Below are 18,792 nucleotides of genomic sequence, written 5' to 3'. Positions count from 1 at the left end.
CTAAATGTGACCAAAATTCAGAGTTCCAACTCATTTCGTTTTGGTTTTGGATACGTCACATTCCGTCGATGTACTAGGACAATCTCGAGGTAGCGTGCACTCAGTTCGAAGAGGATCCAATGATGTACGAAGTATTGGAAGCGATTTTTGTAGAAGAACTTCTTTAGCCAAACTAAATTCGTTACCACTCGAAGCACCTATAACTAAGGTAACAAAAATTTATTATAAGCAATGCATGCTTTTATTATCAGTTTTCTAAGCATCTTGTATTCATTGTTAACAATGTTAACACTACGTTAAGAGATCAAAATCTTCATTGTTAAGTATTATTTATTATAAAAAAATTTGAAAAAAATAATAAAATAAAATAATTTAATTATTCGCGCCCTGTTTTATTGAAGGATTATTAGTAGCACAATCAAGTAATAGTAGTATATTTAACGAGTTAGTTATGTAACGAGTGCCAAAAAAAGCTCAGTTTACACACGAACGAGTTAAATACAAAGTTTTTTTGTTCGGCGAGCCCCTCAAAGGCTCCAAATCGCAAAATTAGCTTGACGTTTGGTTTTGACAAGTTGTGACATTTATCAAAATCCGTTCACACAGGAGAAAATTCTCAAATTCTGACAATGTCGAACAAAAAAAAGAAAAATTGACGAAAAAAACAAATTGGTATCATTGCAGTTCCTATTAATGAAAATTAAATTAATTTCACCGGTGAAACTATTTAAAAATGTATTGTCTAAACTCCAGAACGTTTATTAAATTTAAATCGTCAACATTTTGTGCCTGCCGACTTTGCTTTTGCTACATTTCCACTGCATTACACGGAGTAGGTATTTAAAATGCGACAGATCCTTAGGAACATCAACATATTTCAATTAACATCCGATTCACAGTTTGATAAATGATAACAATACAAAAAATAAATTTTGATGGAGTTCAATTTGATTTTATAAAATTATGTTTATTTTTGAACTTACAAGAGAACAACTGATTAATAATTTTTCGACAATTTAAGAAATGAATACATTCATGATGTATGATATCAATTTCAGATAATCAGTTTAATTGATCAAGCACGAGAAAATTCTATAGCGAATACTCAAGTAGTTCAAATATTAGAAAGAGTAGAAGAAATTTTACGATGTCCAGAACTGTACACACCGCAAGTAAAAGAAGATAGAAATGAAGAACCTATTGTATCTGAACTCATCTCCGCGTTACTTTCAGTAGGAATCTATATCCTCTTTAATAATTCACTAAGATTTTAACAATTTTAGAAACAATCTCAACCTTCCTTAGCTTTGTCGTCTAGAAGAAGTAGCAACGATTCGTCAGTATATCGGCCATCGAAAGGTGGAGTGATTAAAGTTCCTGTGGCTCTTAAAGAGCTTTTAGATGAAGCCTTATCATGGGAATTTGACATTTTTCGGTTAGAAGACCTCACAAAAAAAAGACCATTGCAGTATCTCGGAATGTGTCTTTTTACACATTTTGAGGTGTCCGCAGTTTTGAACTGTGACGAAAAAACCTTGTATAACTGGCTCGTTATTATTGAAGCCAATTATCACTCAGATAACACATATCATAATTCTACACATGCCGCCGATGTAATGCAGGTAATATCTCACTTTTATTAAATGCAATTTATTGTGTTTCATTAAATTACTCTCATGTTGTAGGCCACAGCAGGTTTTCTAGAAAGAGACAAGGTAAAATCAATTATGGATCCGCTAGATGAGGCTATAAGTTTAATAGCTGCGGCTGCCCATGATGTTGATCATCCGGGCAAGTCAAATGCATTCTTGTCCAACTCAGACAATCCGTTAGCTATATTGTATAACGATATAACTATTTTAGAATCGCACCATGCTGCCCTAATGTTCAAATTAACTTTAGGTTAGTTTTATTGTAGACAAAAATCTTTAAAAATGTAAAATTAGTGACGAGGCAGTTTGTAATGTACGTATATTTTTAGGTGACGAAAGAGTTAATATTTTTAAGAATTTAGATAAGGAAACATATAAAATTGCAAGACACAATGTTGTAGATATGATTCTAGCAACTGAAATGACAAAACATTTTGAACACTTAGCTAAGTTTGTTAATGTGTTTTGTACCAAAACTTCATCAACAGATATAGAAGTATGAGTAAATGTAACTTGTATTTGCCACTAGAACGTTTCAATTTAAATTTTTGTAGAATGATATGCAAGATTATCCACCACTAACCCTACCAGAAAACATTACACTTATCAAACGAATGATGATCAAGTGTTCAGATGTATCTAATCCTACAAGACCTCTGAGATTGTGTGTTGAATGGGCGCGAAGAATTGCAGAAGAATATTTTCAACAAACTGATGAAGAAAAAGAAAGAGGTTTACCAGTGGTCATGCCAATGTTTGACAGGAATACATGTTCCATCCCCAAATCCCAGATTGGTTTTGTTGATTACATCATCAACGACATGTTTGAAGCCTGGAATGGTAATAATCCTTTTGCACCACCATTAAAGATGTAGTTGCTCTTTAATCAATATCTTGCGTCTAAAATGGGCCTATTTTCACAAGTGAAATAACAGTATATTATGCAAACAAGATTTACAAACGCTACGCTCGTATCTAATAAAACTCCTGACTAAAAAGATTATAGACGAGTTGCATACTATACTTTTTCTACGAAACGTCAAATGATCAACTTGATGATATGTAGGTACCCAAAAAATTGAATCCGTGTTTAAAGAAACTTCGAGCGTGTTTAATATGCCGTAAACGTCCGAATAGACATCAAGTCGTGATTAATGAACAATCATATACAGACTGATTCACATAACTTTCCAACCCTGACGAAATTTAAATGCAGCCAGTAACACGTTTTGCATTCATAACTTGATCCAAAAACACGAATAATTTTAAACTTTTGTATGGTTTGGCCGTCCCTCACAAAAGTCTCAATTATAAACATTTAAAACCACAATATTTTTTTTATTTAAGAAACTGACTCATCATATATTAATATCATATCGACCCTTTCGTCATTAAAGCACATTTTAATTAAGAAATAATATTTAAGAATTACACAAAATAGTAGTTTATTTGACGAGTTTGTGTGTAAATTGGGCCTTTTTTGGCACGCGTGGGCCATTTTAAAACGCGAGTGAAACGAGCGTTTTAAAGGCCCACGAGTGCCAAAAAAGGCCCAATTTACACACGAACGAGTTGAATACAACGTTATTTTGTTCGACGAGCCCCTTAAAGGCTCCAAATCCCTTAAAACCTTTAAAATTAGCTTGGCGTTTCGTTTTGACAAGTTGTGACATTTATCAAAATCCGTTCACATAGGAGAAAATTCTCAAATTCTGACAGTGTCGAACAAAAAAAGAATTATCAAGTGATCGTCAATAACGCCAGGAGTGTCCAGATTTCATATTAAATAAAGGTAGGTATTAATTGAAGGGTGTTTTTTTAAATTTGGCGTCGAAGTAGGCGTTGGAGAGTCGATTGAGATCGCACCACTCGTCTAAAAGCGTAAGATCCGTGATCCGTTACCTGTATAGTGCGTTCACAATCGACAGTTCAACGCCTACTTCGACGCCAAATTTAAAAAAACACCGTTATATCAAGTTATAACTAAATAACGTATGACTGCATTTAAAATTCGTTCGAGTCGAAAAGTTATGTGCACGACGTTCTAGATAGGTAGTCAGAGAGTCTATAGCGGCCTCCGAAAAATCCTATGTTCTCATGATTCTGACGTTTCGGGTTGTTTTGGGAAGTCCACAATCCACATACATGCATGCAGTCACGCGTACTTACCTGGTTGTCCAGTGATAAATGATACTTTACTTTAATTATAATTACTTTCCACTCATTTCCACCAAGAATGACAGGGATTAATGAAGCAAATATAATTGTTTTGTTATGGACCCATCTTTATCCGAAATTATCTGCTTAGGAAATGATTGTGATTAACTTAATGGTAAAATAATATTGCAAATCCAAGATCGAGATTATAATTTTAATATTTTTCTAGAAATAAGTTTACAACTAACGGAATTTGTTGTTGCTGCATTTACCGCGATATCAGTTCTAATATGATAAAAAAGCCAGTTGATAAACACTAACAGCAAAATACTAAAAACCAGAAACACTACACCGAACTCTGACATCATAACATCAACAAAATAAATAAAAATTTTGTTATTAAAGGTATTGGGTGATTCAAAATGATTATGGATAAGTATGGCAACTGTGTACGAAAATTTATGTGGTAACTGTAAAGGGTGTTTTTTTAAATTTGGCGTCGAAGTAGGCGTTAGAGAGTCGATTGAGAGCGCACCACTCGTGTAAAAACGTAAGATTTAAACAGCTGATCCGTGATCCGTAACCTGCATAGTGCTTTCACAATCGACAGTTCAACGCCTACTTCGACGCCAAATTTAAAAAAACACCCGTTATGGGTAGGATAGAGTTGACATTTCTTTGACAGTCCATAGTCGCGCAATTTTGAAAATTGTCAAATCAATGTGCCATGATATAAAAAAAAATCAAATGCACGCTTATGAAATGTCATACAAATGTCAACTCTACCCCATCTACATAGTTGTCATACTTATCCACAATCATTTTGAATCACCCAATACTTTTAAACTGAGAGATTCTTTGACACTGCACTTTGACAACTTCACCGAATCATCACATTCGTTTGTGAGGCTATGAGCTATGATTATTTAGTGACATTCCCCCCAGAAGTGGCGCCGTGGCGATCAGAGGCACTAAAGCTTTGGCCGGGCAGATCTATAGTAAAATATGTCAATCATCAAGACGGCGGACGGCGGTGGTTATGTGGATCAGCCTGTATAAATAAAAGTGACGTTTCATTTCTAGTTTCATACACTATTTATCAGTGCAACATGTGGCATTTTAGAGAAGAGAGTAGGAAAAGTTTGTCAACAACTCTTAAATAATACATTTGTTATGTACGTCACTAGATATACCCGTACAATGTATAATCTTGTTAATAAAACTCAATCTATCGCGTCTGATATATGATAAGAGAGAGTTTTCGCGTTACGTTCCGTTAAAATAACCGGTACGCTATTCGCGAGCAATTACCGTAACCGCTTGTTCAAATAACGGGCGGTAATGAATCGATTACGCTATTGCCTAGCAACCCCGGCGTTAGCGTACACGGTTATCTGAAAAACGTAACGCGAAAACTCTCTAATGTTGGTTGCCTACATACTCGAAATGCATTATAATGACGACTCGACTTGGGAAACATTATTTTACACCTTGGTACACTCGCACCAAATTTTGTTAATTTACTACAGAATAAAGAAAATACAAAATGAATTTCTGGTAAAATATCTGACACTTCTAGCTGATTAATTTATTAATTTTGTTAATTATGTTGTTCGTAATAATAATTTTATTTGATATTGCAAAAAATTACGTAGGTACTATGGCGGACAATAAATTTAGGCCGGCCTGTCATTGCCTTGACATCAAAATGTGTAGCTGGAATTATGTTCAACTAACCCCATTTTCGATTTTTGTCATTCTTGTCATCGTGACAGCGATAATCAAAATTAAAATTGGGACAAGAAGCGTGCACCAGAGAGAAGTGCTACTACAAATCAGTTATGCTAGTGCGTCATGAATCATGATCTGTAAGTTACGAAAAGGGCGAAGCAAACGCAAAACAACTTGAAAATCTTCAGTTTGACAAACTGACACATCAGTCATAATGACAATAAATGGTCGCTTGCATTGACTTTTTTAAAATGTCAGAAATTTGCGGGCCGAAATTTATTGTCCGCCATAGTACTATGGCGGCCACAAAATTTTGGCCGTCACTTTCTTGACATTCAAGAAAAGTGTAAATAATCCTTTAGGAATCGTAACCCCACTTTCGATTCTTGTCATTTTGACAATCAATTTAAACTGTTTGAAGCTCAGATATTCCAAAAATCCGATATGAATGGACAAAATTAGAGCAATCGTACATAGATAACCTGAGGTAAACGTTCTGTGTAGTAGAAATGACAAAATAATTTTGAGTTTTGAAAAATTTACCACCCAAAAAATAACGTTCATAATCAAGACGGTAATCATGATGACAATAAAGTACGGATTACATTTTTTTTTTTTTGAATTGACAGACAATGACGGCCAAAATTTTTTGTCCGCCATAGTACTATGGTGGCCAAAAAATTTTGGCCGTCACTATCTTGGCATTCAAATAAAGTGTAAATAAACCTTTAGGAAACGCAACCCCACTTTCGATTCTTGTCAGTTTGACCATCAATTTAGACTGAAGCTCAGCAATCGTACATAGATAACCTGAGGTAAACGTTCTGTGTAGTAGAAATGACAAAATAATTTTGAGTTTTGAAATTTACCACCCAAAAAATAAGGTTCATAATTAAGACAGTAATCATGATGACAATAAAGTACGGATTACATTTTTTTTTTTTATTGACAGACAATGACGGCCAAAATTTTTTGGCCGGCATAGTACCTGCATACTCGTATGCAATATGTGTATAAAGTAGATACTTTTTTACATGTGGGATTAAACTTGTATAGTTTTTCCAGCGAGAGATTGGTTGACATAAAAATCACTAAATTCTACGTAGAGAAAGTACAGTCGATGGACAAATAAAACTGGGACAAAATGACAATCACATAAGTCAACATTTACAAATTTGCATGGTTTAATTACGACTTTATCACAAATAGGTTAACTTTGGTATGACATATTATACTATAGACACTGACAAATATATTGACAATTAAATGGTCTGATTTACATAGATTAAGTTTTAAGTGTCCCAGTTTTATTTGTCCAGCGACCGTACCTACAGTTGGTTGCAAAAAAACTGTCAGAATAAAATTGACACATTTTTACAATATTGCCATAGTGTGAAACCTTGTTATAGATAGGTTAGAATTAACGTCAAAATGCAATGACATTTTTTTAAATTATTTGATAGGTATTGTCAAATAGACAATTAATTGACAAATGGACAAAATCAAATTTACATTAGGAAAATTTTCGTTTCCCGATTTGTTTGCAACCAACTGTAGTACGGTTGGTGGACAAAAAAAACTGGGACACGCAAAATTTCTTACATTTGTATCAAGCTCTTAATTGTCAAAATAAAGTCAAAATAAAACTGACTTTTACAATCACTGTTGACAGTTATCTTGTCAGCTGTAATGCCGAATCTAACTGAATTCCAAAAACATCTAATTAGACACCGGCTTGGGGAGGGTATTATCATACGAGCAATTGCTAACGAGGTAAACGTTAGCACAGATACTGTTTTGTTTCCCAAAGAAATGTTTGTAAGTATCACACGTGGCATTTTTGTCATAACATAGTTAACCTATTTGTTAGCAAGCCTGAATTAAACGGTGCAAATTTGCCAAATTTGAATTGGAACTCTTGTCATTTTGTCCCAGTTTTTTTGTCCACCACCTAGCGCACGTAAAATCTGAAATATATCCTTCAAGCAGTAACATTTTTGCCCTAAACTCCTAAAGTATGTATTCTAGTGCATTTTGTTGGGTTGGGTTAATTTAATATAATTTAAAATCTCCCAGTCTCTCGCTGAACGAAGTTTTTTATAAGCTTCCCCCTTGTAGCTTTATGTGTATAAAACAAGTGTATGTTGCATAAATACGGGGTCATTACCTATAAATGATTGTACCATGGTAGGTGGCTGTGCCCTATGCTTTAGGTGCGCCGCTACGTCCACTAGTTGCTACAAACATTTATAATGACCCCGTACAAGTGTATATTGCATAAATAATTAACATTTTTAATGTATTGCAGCTTTTATCGATATGCCCGATTTAATCACTTACATGCGACAAAACTACATTAGATGGAAAGAATTTGATGAACAAGGTCTCAATACCTTAGCTGATATTAATAAACTTCAAACCAGTGTACTTATGTGTCCCATGTTTCCTGTGAAATCTTCAAAAACTGACTGATGCAAACTTCCTCGTAAGTTTCTTAAATTAATTAATTATTATTTGCCAACTAATGTTATTTTATTTTCAGGTCACAGTGTTGACGTCAATAAATTTAAAAAAATTTTACTAAAAGAACTGTGAATGTCTACAAAATGTGCATATTGTGTTATTTATATATCTATATTTATACTATAAATAAATGAAATATTGCGTACCTCATTATTTAAACATAATAATTATAGTATGCATGCTGGACGTGCATATCTGACTTTAGAATTAAATACCTACTTTATTAAATTATTTGTTTACTTTTAATACTATATACATACTTTATTTTAAAATGTGCGATGATGTTCTTACTGTTTTTTATTGAAGCTGTATTAATGTGCAATATAAGGTTTATAAAAGAACTTTTCAATTTTTTTTTTTAATTCAAACGTTATACAGTGCATTTTTTTTAACTGTTGCCATAGGGAATTGCATGGTAAAACTTATACCCCCTGTTAACTTTTGTTCCGATGAAAATATTCAAACCATTTTTGGAATAAAGTTGGAAGATTTTTTAAACTATCGGATAGATTACAATTCAACATCCTAAACTGTCGAAAAAGTTGTGAAAAAAATATTTGTACCACGCCGGAATAATAGTAGGTCGAGCGGCCGCCAGAATAGCGTCCTTGTCGGCTCAACCAGCAACTGCCTATCCTCACTTTTGATTTTTGCGAGTTTCATTTAAAAAATAAATAGCGAGATCTTCTCGTGGCTATGATTAAATATCTTTATAAAAAAAAACAAACGTAAAAACGTTAACGCACAAATAATTTAACAAATTAACAGAAATTATCAAAGGAATTGTTCGAAATGTTTTTCTTCGACTATTTTGTAAGTGTCGCACTGTAATGGAATTTGGTCAGGTGCTGGTTGAGTTGAGCCAACAGGGACGCTGTTCTGGCGGCCGCTCGACGTACTATTATTCCGGCGCGCTTTAAAAATTTTTTTCACAACTTTTTCAACAGTTTAGGATATTGAATTGTAAACTATCCGATAGTTTAAAAAATCTTCCAACTGTGTTCCAAAAATGGTTTGAATATTTTCATCAGAACAAAAGTTAACAGGGGGTAAAAGTTTTACCATGCAATTCCCTATGGCAACAGTTAAAAAAAATGCACTGTACAGGCTGATTCACGTAGCCCGTTCATTAGAAACTTTCTGATTTCCCCAAATCATATTACTATGAAAATTGGTAGTTGACTATAATCGATTACTCCAAGTTCAAATGAAATATTTTCAAAATGGCGGCACTTCCGGAAATACCGGAAATCGACGCCATCTTTATTTTTTTAAATGGAAAGGCCTCATTTTGACTTCACATTTCGATTCTACGTTAAATTTTTAGTTTAGAGCGTCTTTTTGTCAACACTTAACACTTTGTTAATTTGCTTATTTTTTATTGTTTTGTTGTTATCTAATATTTATTGCAATGCTATTTTTGAATAAAAATTCAAATAAAACAATTGATTATAAAAAATAATATTTTATTCAAAAAATTGAAATTACGCCTAAACGGCTGCAAATAGGCATACATAATGTTAATAAAAGTGGCCTTAAAATTTAATTTTACATTTATATCTAGTATCAGAAATGGTAGTTGCCATTTAAAAAAAATAAGTTTTCGACATTTTTTGATTATCAATTTTAAAAAATTGCAGTAGGCGTATGAAACATTAAAAAAATGTCGTTGATAACGCAAAAAAGCGGCCAACTCTTTGGCAAGTCAGTAAAGTAAAAATAAATTATTTGTTTCTGATGGTTCAGGAATTATAAATTTTTTAATGAAGCCCTGCAATCTCACTTTTTTGCAAAAAAGATGACATAGGTCAAAAACGATGACAGGTAAGTATTGACAAAAAGACGTACTAAACTCAAAAGTTAACGTAGAATCGAAATGTGAAGTCAAAATGGGGCCTTTCTATTTAAAAAAACAAAAATGGCATCGATTTCCGGTATTTCCGGAAGTGCCGCCATTTTGAAAATATTTCATTTGAACTTGGAGTAGTCGGTTATAGTCAACTACCAATTTTCATATTAATATGATTTTGGGAAATCAAAAAGTTTCTAATGAACGGGCTACGTGAATCAGCCTGTATAATTATCATAACCACCATAAAATTAATAGTTAAAACAAATCGTGAAAATGATTGATTTGTGCTGTGGTTTTAAAACCAAACTATGTACAAACATACCTAAAACAAACAATTACTAATAACGTTCTTACCATATAATAGTTATTTACACAATTAGTGGGATAAAAGCAATATTACAGGATTCGAGTGTGAAGATTGCAGATAACGAGGGCGTTAGCCCGAGTTCGTCTGTAATCACACGAGGTTCCTGTAATATGCTTTAGCCCACGTGTTATGTACAAAATTTTATCTAAGACCGCCCCGAATTAAAAAAAAGGTAAATCTTATTTATTTCCGCCAGTTTCATTACACCACTCAGTGGAATAATGACTTACTTATCCCACTGAGTGGAGTAATGAAATGCGCCCGGTAATGAAGTTCCTTATTCCACTCAAATGAGTGGGATAAGTGTCATTTATCCCACGGGATTAGATAAGAAAAATTAAGACTGGTTTTTTCGGTTTAAATTTTATCCACTCAAATCTGTTGGATATGGGTACCTACCTACGTCCGAGATAAAAATATATCTGCATTATCCCAAATCAAATTAGCCTATTACATAGGCCAAAAAGAGAAATGAATACGTACAAAAATTTAAATACAATACAACGTTATTTAACAGGTTATCTACAGGATACAAATAAAGTAAAAGAACGTAAATAAAATTTAAGCAAAGCAAGTTTAATTGTCGATAAAAACGAATGTGAGAACCACAGTTTGTAAAACAAAACAATCTAGCATTTTAAAGATAGGTATCCAAAATTTGTCACATTATTATTATTTATTCCTGTATCTTGACGATTGGAGTTGCATTTTCCCGCTTTTTCCTTATTCCTACATCTACATCTGAAGAAACCTTGCTTTGATTGAGAATGAGAGCTTTTTTCGTTGTTCGATTGTATCTTTAAAAAAATCCACTGGCAAAAATGTTCGTTTTAAAAAAACGAAAAACAAAGATTAAAATTGAAAAATAATTTATTATCGAAAATTTTTGTATTATATATAAAACAAAAATGTTATGTAATTATGTTATTAATATAAAGTTTTTCTATTTATTTTATTTTATTCATTAATAATTTAATTAATAATTATTATCAGAAAGGGTATCTAGTAGTGAAAAAAATTGTATATAGACCACGGTAGAGAACATTTTCTAGGCCTCGCTTACATTATTGCCCTCGACGCTTGGCGTCTCGGGTAATAATCCAGCTCCCAGCTCGGCTTAGTAAAATATGTTCTCTACCTTGGTGTATAACATTCTATAATGTCAAGCGTCGAAAACGAACAATTTTGCCATTGAAATTTTTTCACTATCTCTTTTAGCTTTCGATATAAAAGCGAAAAACGTGTAATGATCTGAATACATTACTTTTTCCGCCAAATATTCGAACCTGTGCAAAACGGTAACAAATGTGGTCGTGATCGTCATCGAATCGGAGGAGCCCTACGTTGTGTCTTTCTTTTGGCGGAAAAAAGGTTCGGAATGCAAACGATTAGGGTTCCAGTTGGAAGAGTGCCGCAAATAAAACACGAAATCGAATGAAATGAATCCAAAATTAACGGGGGCCAAGTATAACAAAGTACAGAAAATTAACTAGCTGAGGCCATTACAAAGCACAAACAACAATATCAATACAGCGACATTTAAAACAAACACAACGGGTAAATGACAACAAAAATGACAAGTTAAAGGTTGCACAAGTAACAAATTCATAATGCAGTTATCACAGACAGGGACGGATAAAAACCCTCTCCAAAACCGTATCCCAGGTATTACTCATATTTTACAATTAGTTATGACAATTCCAAGTTTAATTAGTTACTACGCGGTCAAGGTACGCCGACGGGAGCTTAGAGCTGGAGGTAACAAACTTTCGGTCGCGAGGTGACTCAGAAGAATAATCTGAATCCGCTTGAGACCAGCGACGTTTCTAGGTATAGTTGTCCGTTTTCTCTAAGGTTATATTGGGGCCGTAAAATTATCCCATTGTGTAAAAGTTGATTTGTCTACAATAGGAAACATTTTGTGGTTGTAAACAGCAGGCAAACCCGGCTGGTTGTTTCGTTCAGAGTTTTTTGATTTATTGCAGGGGCGCGTAGCTTCTGAAACCCACACAAAAGGGCAACTTATTCGGAGTAACTACTTTTACGGCCCCAATATAACCTTAGAGAAAACGGACCACTATACTCGGGTTAGCAATGAACGTCGGGCTATTTCACCGACCAAGAAAGAGTGACAGAGCGCCTCGGGGTTGTACGATGAAAATCCTAAGCCGCTTCGAGCAGAGCTTGCTCCGCCTTCCCCAACCAACCGTTTACCGACAAAAACCTAAAGCTTGTTTGATACGATGCTAAATTTTGTAGAAAATTTGTTAGAAAATGAGAGAGACCTCGATGAGGACCAATGAACGATCAGGATCATAGTCTGTCTTTGTCAGATCCTGATCGTTCATTGGTCCTCTCTCATTTACTACTAAATTTTCTCAAAAATTTAGTATCGTGTCAAACAAGCTTAAGATCTCTAGAACCGCGACGGAGGTTTCACGTCAGCATCCCAGAGTCGCATCGAGCAGGACTTAGGTCCGCCTCCGCTAACGGCCATAACTTAACCGTGGCCGCCACAGAAATTTACTAGACAACCCCACGACTTCCTGATTGAAACCTAACTCCCATAGGGGCGCACTTACAATATTTTACTTTAAATCTTTCGAAATCTAGCGGTGCTAGCCACAACACAAAGAAAACCCGAGTTTAATTCAATCGAACGAAGCGTAACATTAGACGATGAGAAAATTCAACAAAATAAAACGCAACATTAAACAATGACAGAAATAAGCAAAAACAAACGCACCATTAAACAATGATCAAATAAAAGAGAACAAAGAGCAAAGTTAAATAACGATAAAATAAAACACATTAAATAAACTAATCGCTGGCTGGTAGAGTACCGTTAGAAAATGTTAGTGAAAGCAAAACAAAATGGACGCCCGCGGCTACTAATTTTTGAAATTACCCGATTGTTAAAGAAAATGAACCTACCGGGGAAAACTTAGGGATAACGCTTAAAATTAACAAATGGGCGCTTCTCGAAAGAAACAGCATGCAACAAAATAATATTTACAACATACCCTTACTATTGGGGACAAAATACTTTGGTCGTCATTCTTCTGTCACTTCAAAACAAATTAATGTAAACCAAGCATTAACGTCAAGTCAATAGTGATGACAATTTCAAATTATTGACTTTTCTCTTGTCAAAAATATGGCACCATTCAAAAATTTAGAAGCATCTCCCTTGTTTCTGGGGGATTGTCCATGGGCCAAATTGTCTTGTGGAAACCTTTTCAATTTTTCCTCCTAGGAATATCTCCTTCAGTTGTCCATTTTTCCGTATTTAACATTTTGCAATGATGAGTTTGACAGTGACAGTGGTTGACAGTAGTAAAAAATAAGGTTAACCGTCCTGATGCTTGCTTTACAAGTTTATGTCAGTCAACTGACTTTGACGACCAAAGTAATTTGTCCCCAATAGTACCACGTGGTCCTGGTCCCAAAAACCAAAAACAAAAAGGCAACGAACGTGGGATAAATTACCCGTGTGAATTAAAAAAACGCCGGATTCTTCACGGGGACACAAAATATCTACTCAATACGGTAGTGTATTTGGTTCAGATTTAACTTACAGATTTTTGAAATATTGGATCGCTCTTTGCAAGGTGTGTTCGTTTCGAAAAACCAAACAAAAGTGCCCTACCCGCTTCAACTACCCGCGCGAGAGACCGCTTCACCCCCGCTATATTTCCGCTCTCCGCGTTGCCAACTCCCCAAGATTACCAACCCCATCCCTTTAGTTCCTAGTCTAGCCGCTAGTACCTTCACATTTGGCGCGCTCTCGTGGCGGTACCGGGAATTAAAATTTAAATTTTAAACTGGGTCACTACAAGCGAAAAAATCTCCGATTTTTGAGGGGTCAAATGTGCATCTTAGGTTCTTAGCACCAAATTGCTTATACAATATTAAATTACAATAGTATAGGGTGTTTTCGAAGTTGAGGCGTTCCTTTTAACATATGATAGTATGCGTTGTTCTAAAGAGTTTTAGCCAAAATCACCTTAGTAAAATGTGTACAGCAATGAAAATAAAATCAGTTTTAATGTTTTTGAAATTTTTGAAATCGGTCCTGCACAAATTTGCGCTAATTTGTTAGAAATTAGAATTTTTATTTTTATTTTTGATGTCTAGCAACCTATCCGATTTTTCAGTATTTCCTGAGGACGAGCTTCTGGGATTGGAGAAATTGAAAACATTATAACTCGGTAAGCTGGAGGAAAATTAATTAAATTAATTAAGTGAATTATGTAAATGGTTTTACATGGCATGACCAGGATAATGGTGGACAATTTGAACATTTTAAATACATTTTTTAATGTTTAGGTGTTCATTATTTTTGACTCTTGCTTAACCTAATTTACAATGATACTGACAATGACTTGTAATGTTGCCATACATCAAAAATATTTTCTCTAAATAGTTCCATCTGGTGGAACTAATTAGGACTCTTGCCACCACTTTGCTGGGCACACTGTATGTATAGGTATTCAAACGAGTTCTGATCTGCAACATACGAAAGATTATTGCTGCAGCTGTCATACCTCTGTCTATAGCTGTCATATTGGTATGTTGAATGACTTCACCGAGTGCTATTTTAATTAATTGATTATAGTGGTCCGTTTTCTCTAAGGTTTTATTGGCGCCGTAATAGCTATTTATGCACCAAGGGCGTTACAACGATGATTACGCCCGGACAACGATGAATCCAGCTCGAGGGCTTTAGCCCGAGAGATGGATATCGTTCGATGGGCGTAATCATTCGGTGACGCCGTGGTGCATACAAGATTTTATTTTTCACTATAAGTGTTCTAAAAAAAAAAATTGGTATCTTTGCAATTATGAATTGATGAGGGCGTTATGAATTTATTACGCCCGCTTATTCTTATTACGCCCGCTTATTCTTATTACGCCCGCTTATTCTTATTAGGCCCTGTATTATTCCCTGGTTGTTATGGACATGTTTACGTATTGCGTATCCTAGGAGTTATCATGCAATTATACGAAAGTGAAAAATAAAAGTAGTTACTCCTCCGAATAAGCGAATAAGCTGCCCTTTTGTGTGGGTTTCAGAAGCTACGCGCCCCTGCAATAAATCAAAAAACTCTGAACGAAACAACCAGCCGGGTTTGCCTGCTGTTTACAACCACAAAATGTTTCCTATTGTAGACAAATCAACTTTTACACAATGGGATAATTTTGCGGCCCCAATATAACCTTAGAGAAAACGGACAACTATACATTACAATACGTTACCCGTTCTCTTATTAACATTCAGGGTGTTTGGTGTTTAAGGTAACAAACTTTTCTGAGATGCACAACTATACTCGAAATGTTTTGGATATGGATTGTCAAACTCAAGGCCGCTTAAAACTTATGATTGAACTGTACATTAATGAGATCTGTCATAAATTTCAATAACCTTATTGGCGCGCCTAGTTACTTTTGCTGATAGTGCCAACTTAACGACGAGTCCCCAATCCATATCCATAACGTTCCGACTGTAGGTTAAATGAACAACTTTTCTTAGTGACATTTTTTTTTGCTTTTTTTATTATGCTGTACTAAACTGACTAAACTCTGTTTCCACTGTATCTGTATCTGTAATTATTAATACCAAGCTAATGACGATTTGTAAAGGAAAATGCCTTAGCTGCCGCTTTTATAATTTAGAAATCCGGTGGATCTCACACAGTAGTTCTTCAAATTGAAAAAATGGTTACTAGAAAATTAATTATAACACATACTAAAAAATGTTACTAGAATAAAAGTTGTATTTTGTCTATTTCTTTACACAGGAGAAGTTTGTTACCTTATACTTCAAACACCCTGTATAAACAGGTATAAGTTAACTTTTAATTCTAATGTTTCCGAAGGTTTTGCATAAAGGATCTGCCATGTAAGCTAAATAGTCTAAAATAGGATTTACTACCGGGTGATCAAAAAGGACTGTTTAAGTTGGCAATACAATTACGAAATTCGGTTATTTATAACACTGCAACCGGGTATGTTTTGTTGGTTTATTTGACAAATATCTGATGTAGGTATAGCATTAACAACGACAAGCCATCAACAACCGAAAGTTACTCCTGTTATACGATTTAAAATACAATTCAGTGTTACCAACTTAAACAGTCCTATTTGATCACCCCGTAGTTGCAACTACACCTACTTATAAAGATATGTTGAAATTCGAGCAATATACTATTTACTCGTATATCAACATATCATTAATTCATTATATCAACAGCTGTGAAATTTTTTTAATTTCCTAACCAGTTCCAAAAAGAATGACATTTCGACGCTTATTATGAAAAGTAACACATTTAGACATCACAAATCAAAATTAGAACATGAATCATAAAGCATTAATTTTCTACTATAATTGCGTAATTTAGATAACCAGCTAAAAGTAAAAAGCTGTCACCAGGGTCGAAGTTTGCACATTTGAAGGACATACAATTACATATGTCCATTAAATGAGCAAATGCAGTGTTAAAAGTGATAACAATGCTGTACTAGGTAACCATCAATAATTCTTTTATACAGGGTGTTTGAAAATTGCTAGTACAAAAAAATACTGGTAATTGGTGATGGTGAGTTAAAGCCATCGGCAAGAAAAAATTTTAATAAAAGTCCTCTAGTTTTCGAGATAAAAATTACTAAAAATTGGGTTAAAATTGTTAGTACCATTGTTAGTTGCCAAAATCTTGCAAAAAATATTTATTTTTTATATTGTTGTAAAGTCCTTCATTATCACGCTTGGTTACCAAGGTTTAAAAAATACTGCCCCGCCTGAGGCATAAAATATGCTGGGATACGGTTACTTTATCTCTTTTGTTTAAAAAAATTAAAAATTAGTTTTTTGGATTTCTTAGGGCTTCTAGATGCCACAGTTTTTTTTTGTACTAGCAATTTTCAAACACCCTGTAATTGCTATATTTTTGTACCAAATTAAGCAAAGCTGAGTTGCAAGTGTAAACGTGTAAAATAAATCTCCGAAGTGTGAAATGAAATGAAATACTTTATTTCACATTATGAAAAAATGTCCACATTCCGAAAAAGCTGAAAACTAAAGAGAGGAAAAATCGACTTCAAAAAACCAATTTATTCGATCCAAATCATTACAGCCAAAAAAAGAATACATAATGTTGATGCAAGACATTTGTTCCTTTTTTTACTTTTAAGATTAATTTTGGTATTAAAAATGAATTTATAATAGCTAAACAATTATTATTAACATTTATTTATAAAATCCTAACACATCACCAGAAAAGGACTTTAAAATTTGATTTTCTAAATATGCGCAGTGCCTAAATTAGGTATGAGTAGAAGAGATGCATCACGCATCACATTTCTATTTATATACGTAACTGTCTAATGAAAAATAGCATAAAAATCCAAAAGTTACCGCTGGTGTTTACTCACAGAGTTATTTTAATCCATTGTGAAACTCAGATAACTAGGATGAAAAGTGTAGGACTTTCCTGTCTCTTTTTAAACAATTTTAAAACGATATACCACAAGCTATACGTGGTTTTCTATATTTAAGAACTTTACTGAAAAATCTTTATGCATTCTAGAATGAACTAGACGATTCGTCCTGATTGGCTAACATCATTTTCGGGATATATATTGAAGCAAGTTCAAGGAATGTTCAGTATAAATTCAGAATCTCCAGACTGAAGTAGTCTAACAGTAACAGTTCCAACAACCGCAAATAAAAGTATTTCATTCAATATTTTATATGAATATTTATTTTAAAGTGTTGTGATTTTAGATGTCTGTGGTTCCTCTACTTTTCCGCGACTGGTGGGATGACGAAGATTTTTCTCGCCCATCGCGCCTCCTCGACCAACACTTTGGACTTGGTTTACGAAGAGATGATCTTCTCAGCACCTACAGCTCTTTGCCAAGAGGTTCACTTTTTAGAAATTACGTCAGACCGTGGCGCGCCACCTCAACTGCTTTACAAAGACAAGATTCAGGATCTACCATTCAACAAGATAAAGAAAAATTTCAAGTTATATTAGACGTACAACAATTCGCTCCTAATGAAATTACAGTTAAAACCAGCGGCAACAGTATTATTGTTGAAGGGAAACACGAGGAAAAACAAGATGAACATGGATTCATTTCACGACACTTCGTTCGAAGATATTTACTGCCCCAAGAACACGACATTAATGATGTGGTTTCAACCCTATCTTCTGATGGTATTTTGACCGTAACCGCTCCGAAAAAGTCTCTCAAACCTCCATCGGGCGAACGAGTAGTACCAATTACTCAGACTGGACCTGCCAAAGCTACGGTAGCTCCTGCAACAGAAACACAACCAAAAATTGAACATCCAAACTAAAAATAAGGCTGAAATGTTATGAAATCTAACGTAATTCCAATTTTATTGGCAAAGTGCTACTACCTACTGTATAATCTTTTTAATCAACGATCTTTCTATATTGTTATCTTCGCAATTTTGTTTATAATAAAAATTGTTTATTAATGTA

General features: G+C 34.2%; 2 protein-coding genes across 3 annotated transcripts in view; both read left to right on the top strand.

Moving 5' to 3' along the window:
* Positions 1-8,404, top strand: part of Pde8 (phosphodiesterase 8) — a 54,962-nt gene extending 46,558 nt beyond the window's left edge. For both annotated transcript variants that reach the window (XM_069039081.1, XM_069039082.1), the window contains 8 exons: positions 22-208; positions 1,059-1,232; positions 1,284-1,622; positions 1,686-1,902; positions 1,982-2,148; positions 2,207-2,492; positions 7,849-8,025; positions 8,083-8,404. In XM_069039081.1, the coding sequence (XP_068895182.1) occupies positions 22-208; positions 1,059-1,232; positions 1,284-1,622; positions 1,686-1,902; positions 1,982-2,148; positions 2,207-2,492; positions 7,849-8,012 (1,534 nt within the window). In that variant the 3' untranslated portion in view covers positions 8,013-8,025; positions 8,083-8,404. The remainder of the gene's footprint in view (positions 1-21; positions 209-1,058; positions 1,233-1,283; positions 1,623-1,685; positions 1,903-1,981; positions 2,149-2,206; positions 2,493-7,848; positions 8,026-8,082) is intronic.
* Positions 8,405-17,851: 9,447 nt separating this feature from the next.
* l(2)efl (lethal (2) essential for life) lies at positions 17,852-18,792 on the top strand. The gene is made up of 2 exons (XM_069038436.1): positions 17,852-18,011; positions 18,066-18,792. The coding sequence occupies exon 2, from the start codon at positions 18,066-18,068 to the stop codon at positions 18,642-18,644; it is 579 nt and encodes a 192-aa protein (XP_068894537.1). The 5' UTR covers positions 17,852-18,011; the 3' UTR covers positions 18,645-18,792.

This window comes from Tenebrio molitor, chromosome 2 (assembly GCF_963966145.1).
Source record: "Tenebrio molitor chromosome 2, icTenMoli1.1, whole genome shotgun sequence".
Lineage (NCBI taxonomy): Eukaryota > Metazoa > Arthropoda > Insecta > Coleoptera > Tenebrionidae > Tenebrio > Tenebrio molitor.
The sequence above is the reverse complement of the archived record's forward strand: the minus strand, read 5'-3'. Positions and strand labels throughout refer to the sequence as shown.